This window comes from Leopardus geoffroyi, chromosome C3 (assembly GCF_018350155.1).
Source record: "Leopardus geoffroyi isolate Oge1 chromosome C3, O.geoffroyi_Oge1_pat1.0, whole genome shotgun sequence".
NCBI classification, from domain to species: domain Eukaryota; kingdom Metazoa; phylum Chordata; class Mammalia; order Carnivora; family Felidae; genus Leopardus; species Leopardus geoffroyi.
In genome coordinates this window covers 66,639,750-66,654,466 of record NC_059338.1, presented here as the reverse complement: position 1 = coordinate 66,654,466, position 14,717 = coordinate 66,639,750, and the positions used below count along the sequence as shown (strand labels likewise).

General features: G+C 39.8%; 1 protein-coding gene across 15 annotated transcripts in view; it reads right to left on the bottom strand.

Moving 5' to 3' along the window:
• CDC42BPA (CDC42 binding protein kinase alpha) overlaps positions 1-14,717 on the bottom strand; it is a 320,829-nt gene that overhangs the window by 46,076 nt on the left and 260,036 nt on the right. For 8 of the 15 annotated variants that reach the window (XM_045453221.1, XM_045453229.1, XM_045453223.1 and 5 more), the window contains 2 exons: positions 13,716-13,754; positions 2,113-2,196 (listed from right to left, as the gene is read on the bottom strand). In XM_045453221.1, coding sequence (XP_045309177.1) covers positions 2,113-2,196; positions 13,716-13,754 — 123 coding nt within the window. The remainder of the gene's footprint in view (positions 1-2,112; positions 2,197-13,715; positions 13,755-14,717) is intronic. The other 7 variants (XM_045453222.1, XM_045453226.1, XM_045453233.1 and 4 more) reach the window with 2 other exon arrangements.

Below are 14,717 nucleotides of genomic sequence, written 5' to 3'. Positions count from 1 at the left end.
TCCCTTGAAAGTCCTACTACAGAGATACTGAAACTGATTCTACCACGTATCGTCTTAGACTAGCCACCTCATCTCCCGCCTCGCTAACTTGTTCTTCTGCTATATCCAGTCTGTTCCTTCCACTGAGGCTGTCTGCTGGGTACTTTACGTCACCAGTTATATTTTCATGTGAGCACTTGCAAATTGTTTTTCTTCACAGCTGCCTTATCCCACTCCCTGTTACCAATATACTTTTTTTTGAAATCCTTTTGAGATACATATTGTGCCTATTTATTTTAAATTCATATTTTGGCCTCAAAATTTTGCTTTATCTAGCATAGGTTATGCAGATTGTATTTCTTTTATACCAGTTATACTTCTGTGTATCTCATTAGCTTTTCGGATCCACCAACCTGTGTCTCATTCTCTGGTTTGCCCAAGGTTTACATTCTGGGGAGGGAGGTCATTTAAGTTTTCCAATTTCTAGAATTTCTTTGTAGGAGCTTGAGCTAAGCAACTAAATCTTCATGTCCTACCATAATCAATACTTCAGTCATAGTTACAATGAATAGAATGAAACAACAGTAATTCAGCTGAATTTCTCACTAAACATGTCTCTTTCCCAGTGGCTGGTCAACTTTAGTCTTAAATTCTTCCATGAGCGGCCTCAACGTCTTCTTTACAGTGAGTCCTCTAAGCACTATTCCTCACAGTAACAGACTTCAAGATGTTCAGTTTAGGAAAATGGAAGCAAGGAGACCACAAAAAAGAGAGCAAGCATAGAAGCAATAACCTCCCTTCATGAGAAATTTCCATTTATGTATTACCTACATGAACTAACTATGCAGATAAGCAACGAATGCCAATCTGTGTTTTCTAGAACCCTAAACCTTCTCAAGTTATGGTTCAATTATACATTTATTTTGTTAATTGTATATCTAACTTTAATAGTAGATATTATTTAAAAGCAAATACTTAGAGGGGTGCCTGGGTGGCTCAGTGGGTTGAGCGATCGACTTCAGCTCAGGTCATGATCTCGCGGTTCATGGGTTTGAGCCCCGAGTCGGGCTTTGTGCTGACAGCTCAAAGCCTGAGGCTGCTTCAGATTCTGTGTCTCCCTCTCTCTCTGCCCCTCCCCCACTTGCTCTCTCTCTGTCTCAAAATAAACAAACATTTTTGGGGTTCCTGGGTAGCTCCGTCAGTTAAGCATCCCACTTCGGCATAGGTCATGATCTCACGGTTCGTGAGTTCGAGCCCCACCTCAGGCTCTGTGCTGACAGCTCAGAGCCTGGAGCCTGCTTTGGATTCTGTCTCTCTCTCTCTCTACCCCGCCCCCACTCACGCTGTCTCTCTCAAAAATAAATATACGTTAAAAAATTTTTTTTTAAATGAGACTGCATATTTAAAAAAAGCATAACCCCGAAGAACTAGCAAAACACAAACCCAGCATTCTTCTGAACTCTGCAAGTCTGTAGTCTTTCTCCTTAATCAAAAATGTGTTTGTGTGCAAGCTAATGCTGTGTGTACGGTATATTCAAGTCGTCTGTTCCTCCACTACTATGGATTCCAGATTTTATATTTTAAAATGAGAATAATTAATAATAAAAAGTTGTTTGGGATTTTGGAAAAATTAGTTTCTCAGTTATTTTATTTCTCCTTCAATTCGTTAAGTGCCCATAACTGATTTGAAAAAAAATCTTTAACAGCATGAAGTAAAAGGAGAATATACTTCAAAAACAGAAATGTTTCAAAAACTCAGAAATGCTTAAAAAAGAAAAGGCGTAATACTCCAACTTGTCAGCTTTTTCACCAAATAAATAAAACCAACCAAACCGTGCACTTCAAGACAGCCCTCCCATTCTCAACTGTCATTTTTGATTTAGATTGAAATGAAAAAAAATTGAGAAAAGACGGAATAAAAAGAAAACAAGGTCTGCAATACTCGTCCTACCTTTCCAGGTGGTGATTATTTCCATTCATATACAATTTCTTTTCTTTTCTTTCCAAGCTTTTTATGTTTGTGATTGTGAGGGAACCAACAGCACAAATTACAACAAATACAAAAAGCAGAAGAAACCCATTATTAGTACTTTTTTTTCCAGAACCCATCATGCTTGTATCTAGATTGAGTACCTTAGCTGGAAAGCCAGTTGAAGCAGGACATCCCTTTTTCCTTAAGGTCGGTGTGTGAACAGGAAGAGGAGTACTGTCTACAGTCTGAATCCGGGGGCAAGAGAGGAAACAGAGATCATGAAACACTCCATCTATTTCAAACATCTCTAAAAATAAATCAAAGTAAATAAAGCCAAGCAAGACATCAATAAGGCAAATAATATCTCAATGAAGCTAAAATTCTCATAGTGTTGATAATTTAAATTTCAGCCTGCAACATCTACAAACGAAACAGTTGCTCAATTAGCAAAAAAATAATTGTCTCAAAATTTAAAAAGAAATGATTTAGAAAAGAGAATCCACAAAGAAAACAAAAACATCACAGCATGTAGTCTACATAAAAAATGAGGATATTAATTTGAGTTCATCTGAATATGCCCCCATTAATTCTTAAAAGTTCCTGAGTTTTTTAAAGCAGGATTTATAATCAAAATATTTAGAAGTCTTTTAACTTCTAACTTCTATATACAGAATGTATGTTACATATAGAACACAATTCACTGGATTTGTGTTTGTGTGTGTGTGCGCATGTGCATGTGCATGTGTGCACGTGTGTGTAGAACGAGGAAGTGAGGAAGAGAGAAAGAGCGAGAGAGAGAATGATTAATGGGATTTTGTGCAGAAATCAATTTCCAAAGAAGGAAGCTAGACTGTTTAATATTATTGGAATTCAGAACTTAACATGCAAATTTAAAAGTTAAAAGTCATATCTTTATTCTATAGGTATTAGTGTAAGATATTTCTTTTAATGAAAGGAACCAGTGATTTTACTGGAAAAGAGACATCACTTAATTAGCGAAGTTAAAAAAAAGGCACAAAGAATTGCTTTAGGATGCGAAGCAAGCAGGCAAGAGGAAAAAGCTAGCTTTGAACAAAGTTACAGAATATTTTAAAACATTAAGACAAAAATGGATGGTCTTTGTCTTTCTTACTATATTAAATCGAGTATTTTATATGCTTAATAACCTTATAATGGAATTGAGTTTCTCAGAATTTTCTGCTTAATTGTGAGGTTACCTTTAAATTTAATTTACCTTTAAATAGCTTGAAAAAGTTTTCAACCCTGTTTATAAATTAATGCCGAAAAAGGTAAACATGAGAACTAAAAGAGAGCAACACTACCTATGTGAAAGTTAATAAAAAACAACAGGAAACAAAATTGACATTAGAATTTACACAGAAAATCTAAGAGAAGTTTTGAATAAAACAGAATGAAGTAAGGGTGTTGGAGACAAGATTAACAGAGTTCACAAAGACCAGCAATGCCAAATAAAAATACTATTTGGAAAACATCCCATTCTTCAAGGTACCTATACCTAGGAACAAATCTAACAAGCAATTTGAAGTCAACTAATAAAGAAAAAAAAATGAAACTTTATCGAAGGATATAAAAGAATATCTAAATGATATGTATATATCATGTTCACAGACAGAAAGACCCAACCACAAAGATGTCAATTCTCCTCAGATGAATCTATAAATTCAACGCAATTAATCAAAAGCCCCATATGGAATCTGACAAGCTGATCACAAAAGTCATATGTAAAACTAAAGGGTGAAAAAAAGAAAATGAAAAAGAATAAGGTGGGTGGGAGTGGTCGATCACACCAGGTGAATTACTTCAGGCTTACAGTAATCAAGACAATGTGATGCTGGTGCAGGAACAGACCAAAAAACAAAACAAACAAACAAACAAAAAACCCCCCAAAAAAACAAAACCAGAAGAAGAGAATAAAGAACCCCCAAACAGATCCATTTATATAAAGCAGAAAGAGTTTTACAAATCAATGAGGGAAATATAAGAGAATTAGTTGTTCATATGAGAAAAACAGATTTATTTATTTATTTAAAGTTTATTTTGAGAGGGGCGCCTGGGTGGTGCAGTCGGTTAAGCGTCCGACTTCAGCCAGGTCACGATCTTGCGGTCCGTGAGTTCGAGCTCCGTGTCGGGCTCTGGGCTGATGGCTCAGAGCCTGGAGCCTGTTTCCGATTCTGTGTCTCCCTCTCTCTCTGCCCCTCCCCCGTTCATGCTCTGTCTCTCTCTGTCCCAAAAATAAATAAACGTTGAAAAAAAAATTTAAAAAAAAAGTTTATTTTGAGAAAGACAGAGAGAGAGAGAGAGAGAGAGAGAGAGAGAGAGATAAGGAACAAGAGGGGGAGGGGCAGAGAGGGAAGGAGAGAGAATCTCAAGCAGGCTCCGTGCTGTCAGTGCAGAACCAGATGCAGGGCTTGATCTCACAAACCATGAGATCATGATCTGAGCCAAAATGAAGAGTAGGATACTTAACTGACTGAGCCACCCAGAAACCCCTGAGAAAAATGGATTTAGAACCCCATTTCACATAATTTGTAACAACCAATTTCAGCCTAAGGTCTTAAACATGTAAAATAAAAAAATTCAAACTTTCAGAAAAAATATGGAAGAAAACTTTTATAAATGCTGCATAGGGCAGAATTACTTTAGAAATGCATGAAAAAAACGGGAGTCATAGAGGAGATGATTGATATATATATATAAGACTACTTTAAAATAAACACTGTTGCAAGACAAAAAGATACCAAATAAAATTTTAAAATAAGCTACAGATGGGAAGAAAGTATTTGCAGTGCATATAAGCCAGCTAAGGATTAGTATCCAGATTATATAAAGAACAGTTACAAAACAAAAGAAACAATTCAATGGAAAAACAGACAGAAGACATATACAGGCAAATCACCAGTGGTCAATAAACATACAAAAGGATGCTGAGTTAACACTAAGATCAGAGAAATGCAAATTAAAAATCCCACTCCATACCCATCAAATTGGCAAAAGTTAATGTGTGACAGTACCAAGGGTTGGTGAAGATGTGGGAAAATGGGGAACTCTCACACATTGCTGGTGGGAGTGAAAATTGGTTCAACCACTGTGGAAAATAATTTGGCAAAATCTAGTTAAAGTTGAGAATGCACATACCATACAATCCAATAATTCAACTCCCAGGTACAAATGCTAATCACACTCTGCGCACACAAAAGCAGACAGCTATTAGAATGTTCACTGCAGCCCTGATTATGACAAAAATTGGAAACAGATATCCAATAATATGACATTATTAAATATCCCAAATTTCCAACAACAGGAGGATGCATACATGGTTGTGGTATATTCATACAACGAAATATGACGTAACGGTTTAACAAGTGGACTAAATGGACACGTATCTGCAGGAGGAAAGTTCAAAAGCATCATGTTGAATGAAAGCGGTTACAGGAAGATACAGACAACCTGTGTGTAAAACATAAACGTAGAGCAAATGTTACCAGGTATGGTTGCTGTCTACAGACGAAATAAAACGTAAAACTGAAGAAGAGAAAGTACATCAATGGCAGGGTCTTTAGACGCGTCTGAGGAAGGAGGAAGGGAACGGTACAGGGGAGGGTGTTTCAACTATCTCTGAAAACAAATTGGCAAAGAGCAGGGCAAAAATGTCCACATCTGCTACATCTGTGGATGGTGGCCACACGGGCGTTTGCTATTCTCTCTACGCCCCAAAGATTTCAACAGTCAAAACATATAAACTCAACGATTAAGACAAAGCAGAGCGTCATCAACTTAAGCGGTCTGTGGTCGTCGCTCGCAGGGTTGGAAAAGACCCAGTTAGACTTGAACCACGGATCCCTTCATTTCAGACAGCTTTCCCAGGTGGGCCATCTGCTCCCGGCTCCAGAGACGATACGGGAAACAAAGGGGAGGCGGCAGCGCTGTTCGCGGAGCAGACGCGATCTGAGCCGCACCCACTGAGGCACAACGCCCTTCCGACTCGTTGAGACAATGACCTCTGCTGAGGAAAGTGGCCAGCCGGCTGTCTGAAAGCATTCACGTGGGGTGCAGAACAACACTGGTGTGGTGGTCGTGGTGGTTTTGTGCTACCGCAAGGCAGGGGACGGCCGAATGCCTACTGCTGATGGGCAGTTAGAGTAAACTGTTCAGCGGCCGGCAATGGCAATTTTAATTTTAAGCTCTACTTTGCGGCAGTTACACATATATTTTTAGATCAGAAGAGTTAAAACCTGAGAAATGGCACCTGACACGGCCGTGTGCCTCCGAGGTTTGTATCTGATAATTCCAAGATTTAGAGAACCCCGCCCTCTGCTCCACACAGTCCTCTACTTCAGATACAGACTACCTTTCTTTCTTTCTTTTTTTTTTTCAACGTTTTATTTATTTTTGGGACAGAGAGAGACAGAGCATGAACGGGGGAGGGGCAGAGAGAGAGGGAGACACAGAATCGGAAACAGGCTCCAGGCTCTGAGCCATCAGCCCAGAGCCTGACGCGGGGCTCGAACTCACGGACCGCGAGATCGTGACCCGGCTGAAGTCGGACGCTCAACCGACTGCGCCACCCAGGCGCCCCAGACTACCTATTGAAATAAATGTTTGTCTGTTTTAGGTTGAACTTGGGGGGGGACAATTTTCTGCTTTTGTTTTACAGTCCTATTTACATTATAATAATAATGCAATGCTCTCCAGTAGACCGTGACTTATTACAGAATATATTTGAGTCAAACAAGAGTCGGCTTTCACTTGTTTTTCGATTCCCTCTTTCTGACAAGTGACAAGCTGGAGAGCGGGGCTACCCCGGGGAGGCACCTTAGCTGGCTCAGCTTCGCAAGAAGTGGGAGGACATGTGGACCTTGACTGGATGCAAACCTGGACGCTCGGATTCGCACACATGTGTTCTCAACGGGATCAGTCTAGGAGAAGCCAGGAACGACAAAAACCCAAGATATCACTTTCAAACAGCGTGCATCTCTTAGCGAATTTCTGTAAGGCACAATCACGGTAACATTTGTTGCGAAGAGAGGAAAACGCACTTCAGCCTGAACGTTCACCTCCAGGAAGTGTCATTCCACAAAAGCAGGACCGCTCGCTTTACCGTAAACAGAGGGAAAGATGACCACAGGTACCTCCATGCTGCAGTCCTCACTGCTGACCTCTCACTCTGCGTGCCAGTCTCTACTCTACGTTCTTGCAGTCCACGTGAAACGTTCGTGTTTCACAGAAGAAATCTCCCACAAGTGCAGAGGACTTCACAGAGGTATGTCCTGCAGGTTCGAGATAATTCTGTCCTTTGTAAGAACAAGATCTGGGCCTCTACCAGGCATCACTTGCAGGCAAAAGAAACGGGCTTATCAGCTTTGTGTCTGTCACTGCAGGCGATTCCGCCCTCTTATTCTGCAGCAGAACTGCCAGCACTCACACTCAGCCGCACCCTTTTAACCGAATGTTTTTAGAGACTCAAAAAGACGTTGGGTTAAAACTGAGCATTAAAGACTGAGCATACTGATCAATGACTGGTTCCGTCTGGCAATTTTCAAAATGACCAGGATCGTGTGTTTAAAGTGAAAAGGCGAGGAAAGCAGTTTGGAAAAGAGGTTAGGGGAATTTGTTTCAAATGTGCTGTACAGCAAGGACAATGCTTAGATCAGAAGTGACAAGTCAATAAAGAGAACAGTCAGCTTAAAGACTGTACATATGTACTTCACAGCTGGGAAAGCACTTCAATATTTTAAAAATTGGAGCACTCGGACTGAAGCATACCGGCCGCGCCCCAGCTCAGAGCGGGCGACGCGGTCAATTTCAGAAAGCTCGTACAGCTTACGAAGTGGGAGACCCAGGCCTGAATCCCACCCTTGCCTTCAAATTCTGTGTTCTTTCTGTTGTACCAGAGGCACCTCCACTCAAGGCTTTAATGATCATGGAGCCTGAGTTACATTATCTTTTTCTCCTGCCAGTGAACTCTGACCAGGAAGAGGGGAGTAAAGAAAGAAGAAAATGACAGTCTTGGACGATTTCTGACCAGTTCACAAATTTGCTCAGGGACAGGCATGGGGAAGGTGTTCCATTCAAATCATTAATCTGGAGTATAAACCTGGGCTGGAAATAAGGCAGAAAGGTCCCACTTTCTGAAAATCTCCTCCTGCTAGTTTCCGTAAGATCATGTAATGGCAAGCTGAATAAGAGTCCGCAGGGGAAGGGGTTCAACGAACACGGACCGGATATGCAGACAGTACTGGTGCGCACAGCCCGACGTGGGGCTCGAACTCATGAAACCGTGAGATCATGACTTGAGCTGAAGCCAAGAGTCGGACACTTAACTGACCAAGCCCTCCAGGTGCCCCTGTCATAAAGTTTCAAAGAAGTGTCTGAGTAGGGGCTTTGCTAAGTATGAAGAACTGAGTCATCTTAAGAAAGCAGAAGCTTCTGGCCGGTCACACAAAAGCGTGACTCGAAGACCGGAGCCGAGGCCCCGTACGAAGGACAAAGCTGCCGACGAACGGGGCTGACCAGCTAACACAGTGGCTTCCTACCTGGGAGGGCAGTGGCTTTAAGCCCGGTGCCAGTGCGAGGAGGGCAGGAGCCGGCTTTCAGGGGTCCCGGCGGCAGGGGGAGCAGGCCTGACGGCTGCGGCCAGGGGCTGGGCAGGCGGCTTTGTTACTTACACTTTCCTGCGCCGGGATCGGGGAGGCGTACGTCACAGAAGTCATCACGCCTAAAAACCCATCCCCCTGCCTCCGCCCACAGTTGGTCACTGAAACATTTACCATCATGTTTCACGACCCTGTGAAAATGTGACACTGATGGTGTGATACTGAACAAGGGGAAAATGATGCCTTCGGGGTTTCATCCGCGATGACAGAAATTAGTGACTCTGATGGGAACTCTTGAGGCTTCAAATACATACCTCTTGGCCCCTCTTTAGAATCACTGTCACTTATAAAAAGTCTTTTTCTCCTCACAGTTCTTACTCATAAATAAAAAAGAAAACCACAGGAATGAGGACAGATTTTAAAACGATTTTCTTAGCTGCAGGAGGTAAAAACTGGTTATTCAAAAGAGGAAACGTTTAGACTTAAAACCTAACCCAATACCAATTCTAATAACATAGAATAATGAAAATTACCATACTTTTTGGAACTATATGCTCTTAAAATAAAACTAAGTTCCAGAGATTAAACAAAATCAAGGTAGTTCTTATTTTAAAAAATTTAAAATAAGTAAACATATTTGAGTAATATTTTGAGATGGCATTGAGTATATTTATAAAAGTTGAGCTATACCATTTACGATGATACTCTTTTTAAAACACGTGAATGTATAAGTGAAGCTTAAAAATTACCACTTTATTTTTCAAAAGTGTGTTTCTTAGGAAAGACAAGGAACAAAGTTTGGTACAGAAGAATAAACTCGTGGTAATAATGTTTTGAATATTAAACTAAGAAAAAATTTTCCCAGATCTTCTAAAAGGTGTTGGAAGTAAATACCTGTTAGATTAATAGATTTAAATATTTCATTTCCTTTCTGCATTACTGCCCATGTAAACAATATCTCAAAAGAGGTTTAACAGTAAGAATAAGAAAAACGTAATACCACTTATATATTTTCTACATCAAAGTGTTCATTAACACCAACAGGACTGGTTTCTCAAGATGCTAATTTTATCTATAACTACAAGCTTACCAACACACTTATAGTTAATGATTCTACCCACTAAAAAGCAATTGATTTTACTAAACCTTCAGAATACTCAATAACTAGAAGGCAGACTTTGCAGATAGCCTAAAATTAATTTGAAAATTAACTGGCAATGATTCACATAGAACATGGAGGCAAAGCAACTGATTGACAGCACATCAACTGTGCTTATCTTCTGAGCCATCATCATGGTTATAACACAATCATTAGTAATATACTTAAATCATGGAAGTTAAATTCTCTGTGTTTTGAAAAACTGGATAGCATTCAATGTAAGCAATGACTTGAATTCATAATTCAGGAAAAGCTGATAAGTATGATACACACCAATAGCAGAGATATCATAATTTGTTAATCGGGTAAATGGTTGTAGAAGGAATGATAAAAAGGAGAAAAATAGCAAAAAACAATAAATAGCTAATATTTATTGGACAGCACCTTCTGATATTATCTGGAGAAAGATCTTGGAAATAAATCTTAATAGTATAAGCCATTCACTCAATATTTCTAAGCTGCAATCTATTGTGAAAACATGAGGGATGTCTTTACATAAATGTGACTTTTTTTTCCTATTGTTTTGGTTACCTAATTCTCTTTTCTAAGTAAACACACTTCCAGGAGTTATTCTGAGGAGCAGGCAATAGAAACATCTACGATATCCAATGTAATTTTTACCTATTGCTTTACCATTTGGGGACAAAAAGGAAAACGGAATGAGTTATCAGAGGTATCATCCACGATACAGAACACTGCCATGTAAAAAGTCCATAATGTTTCCTGAATCTGTTTAGATTTCCCTCCTGAATGATCGACGAAATGTATTGTTAGAGCAGTACAGTCAAACAGAAAAGTTTTTCCTCTCCTAGGATCAGATCTGATTTTTTAGGTGAAGTCCTCAAGTTACGCAGTATGGTTTTCTGATAAATAAAAAAAACCACTAAAACGACTCATCTTGACTATTTATCAATGGGCCTTTTCTACTCCAAAATAATTACAGATTTGAACAGATACAAAAAGCAAAACATTCCCATAAGAAACCTGGTTTTAAAGTAAAGATACCAAGATTTGATATGGATTTGATCTAGATTAAAAAAAAAGCTTACATCTAACATTTTGTTTTGCATTAGTAAATATAAAACTCTAAGAAAATTAAAACTCTAAGAAAAAACCCCCATTATCATCATCCTTTAAGCTAGAAGTATTTTGGAAACAAAGTGGCAAGTAATCCAATTTTTTTGTATTCAGAAACACTTTATAACCTCAAACTTTCAACGATGTAATTATTTCTGTTAATTGAACTTATGATAAAAACAGTATTATGGAAATACTAGATCATTTGGGAAACAGCAAATATAATATTTTATCATCCTAAAGCAAATAATAAATTACTCAAGGTTATGACAAGTAAGTGCAATCTTACTAATTACAAACAATATAACTTGGTACTCAATGAAAATTTCTCATTATTTTCCATATATTGATTTGAAGATCTACTCTGGAGACTTTACAAATGTTTTCAGAAAACAGAAAGTTCGGCTACGTGTTATTTAAAATCTCTGTTCTAAACTTGGAAGGAATACTCTAAAATTCAATGCTTCTATTAATGAAAACACTGTGGACCTTTCCATTAACCACTTACATTCAGGCATTAACAATAGTATTGGTAACCAATCTTTCTTATACTATGCTTAATTGAATAGCACCACTTATAAAGAATGGGACTTTCCAGCACACTGGACATAAAAGTCCAGTAAACCTTAAATTGTAATACCTCACTTATATGACATTTAACAGTCACTTAAAGAATTTTAAATTTATAAAAGTATTACATATTGCTTGTCTAAAAACACAGGCTATAACAAAATTGTATGTCACTGTTAGATTCAAGGCCACTGTTAGGAATGGTAACGACCTGTGTCCCTTCTGTAATGCACCGCTGTTTCCCAGGGCCACTGGGCCCCTCACTGTACCGCCATGATGCTTCCATGGATCTGCTGAGTAGCTGGTAATTCTTCACTCAGCTCCCTCCAAGACATCAGCACTTTTCAGAGAGGTGTTTTTTTTTTTTTTTTAATTTGCCAGATACATAACCAAGGAAAAATTGCAGAAATCCTGGGAAGCAGATTACCAAGCCTATCACATCTGCATTTAAAAAATCATACAGAAACAGTCAGTGGGCTCTAGTCAGTGGAGCTTATTCACATCCTGTAAGATGAAGACAGAGACTGAACAGGAGGAACCTTGTAACGGCTATTTCCCTCAGAAGTTTCTCCCTATTCCAAGACTCCCAGAAGTGTTCTGGGTCAGGGCCCCTAGAAGTCTGCAAGGCAAGTGAGATACAATCTATATTTAACCAGCGAAATAAAATCTCTCTGAACTGTAACCATGTTAAAGAAAAACCAGTTAAAAATTTAGTCAAGTCACAGGCTGATGATTTGAACCTAATATCGTTGGGCACACAATATCGTGGTCTTCCTTTCTAGAGGTTATACGATATACTTAACACATATTCAAAGATTAATCTGATAAATCCAAGCACCCAATGGTTTTAACCCTATAAATGTCAGGATAATAAAAAAAAATCGGTTGAACCAGCAATCTCTTCGAAGACTTCACTGATCAATGGTGTACTAGTTGAAGTCATACTGGCCGCCTCACTGGTATCCGAACTGCTTATTCACTATTAAGCAGTAGTTTGGAAACATGTGCTCTAGGAGGGTTAATCGAGCCACCCTACTATTTCCTGTGTTCTCCATAAACCAGAGAATTCCACGATCAAGCTCTTTCCAAGTCCAAGAATTCTCAAGAATTTTGGATTTAAGGTGCTGACCATTACCAACGATTATGAAGCCGACGACAGGTTTCAAAACTTCCACCTACGACAGGCATTCCTTTTTTTTTTTTTTTAATTTTTTTTTTTCAACGTTTATTTTATTTTTGGGACAGAGAGAGACAGAGCATGAACGGGGGAGGGGCAGAGAGAGAGGGAGACACAGAATCGGAAACAGGCTCCAGGCTCTGAGCCATCAGCCCAGAGCCCGACCTGGGGCTCGAACTCACGGACCGCGAGATCGTGACCTGGCTGAAGTCGGACGCTTAACCGACTGCGCCACCCAGGCGCCCCCAGGCATTCCTTTTTAATGTTACTATTTTACATTGCATATGAAAAACAGAGCAAACATCAGCCAGCCCACTGCTTTTCAACTACGGAGTGTGTGTGTTGTGCATAATGACATTGGGGTGGATGCTGATGTAGGGAAATAGAGACCTTTCTACAAATACATCCCCCACTCTGGGCATGTCAGAATCGTGCTGGATAGAGGTAGTGGCCTAGCCCATTTAATCCTGACAAACCCTGACCTAGCCTTAGTACAGGATGATGCTGACAGTTGGTTACCAATACATATATAAAGAATGTCACAATATTTCTAAAAATCTTGGAGCTACCTTAGAATATAAACAATTAACTATCAACATTAAGGCTTCAAATCTATAAATGTATTTAGGGACATTCCTTTGAACTACATTAAAAAAATCTATCAAAGATTTCTGCTGAACGGATTTACGTCAAACTATAGCCAATAAGATCTATAACTTGCCCCAAATTAGTTTGACTTTTGCATAATATGAATTGTCAAGCTTTTTTCTACATGATTAAAATCTCTAGGAAATCTCCACGTATCTGCTCATATCAGATTCTTATTGAGAAACTCATTTACTCTGCAGGGGATTGATTTGGACAGCAAACTTTAGAATCACTTTCTTTCTTACTAAACATGAAAAAGATACCTTATAATTTGAGTCGTTTGGTTGCCGAAATGTAGACGAACATTCCTAAAGCTTTACGGCCCAAGCCAAAGAAAGAAAAGGAAAAGAAAGAAAAGGAAAATACGGAAAGGCAAGAGCGGGAGCAGCAGCACAAAGCATGCAGTGGAGGTAAGAGCACATCACAGGGACGTGAGCGTGTTCTGCAACCACAGGCAAAAAGGGTGAGAGACAGGGAGGAGGGCATGGGGTGGGGACACACGGTGCAGTGGTTTCTTACACGTCTGCCTTTGCTAGCTGGAGTGCAGGACGGAGAGCGCTTCAACAAAGAAAGGAGAATACTACACGTTACAAATACACACGACTCTAGATGGCTCCCGCCGTATTAACAGACAAAGTCTATCAACATACACAGAGAGACACATTTTCTGATAGGTTCAAAGTACATTTGTTTTCAGGAAAAACTGGAGGATAGGACAGCAGAGAAATGGCTGCTCGGACTCGGGCTAAGGTGACAATAACGCTTTCGCTGGACCCCGCACAGTGACCCACGCAATGGTGCTCCAGCGAGCGTGGGACAATCTCCTTCCTGTGGAGGTTTGGAAGTAGCAACTGGAAACAGGAGAACGAAAAGGAGGCAAATAATTCTGACTGAGCGCCAGTTAGCACTTAATAAAATATTTCACGGGCCGGTCTTTTCCCTACCAAACTCTTACTGTTTTCAAAGATGATTCTTTCCAATGGTAAGAGCTAAATTAGGCCTTTGGAATCACTGACCGTGAATGAAAACAAAAACAGTTACTTCAACGATACCACCTGCCTTGACTGGATATTAGGCTTAAGTCAAAAGGGACTGTCACCTTTCTGACATTGAAGATTCAGTAATTAGGGAAAAACAGCAAGAACAATAAGCAGGTAGTAACCGCATCAAAACAGTCCCAAGCCTCTGGAACTTTGGGATGTGCAAAGAGCAGAGCTTCACACACATAAACCATCTCTACCTCTGGCAACTCCCTATATTCAACTGAACCTAACATTTCCTGAGGTTTTGCAACGGGTCAGGTATTTACAAGGTGGGGAAGACCCCAGGCCCCCAACAGTGGGCCTCACCTGGTAGCTGAGGTTTGCTGCACAGTTTTGTGGGAGGCCGGAGGCGGGACGTACAGGATTTGCATGGGGACCTAGAGGAGGGAGTTTACAAACGGAGTCTATGGGAGCCACAGAAGATTCCAGAGAAAACTTGGAAGGGTAAGATCATTCGGATTACCGGTATTATCTGTAC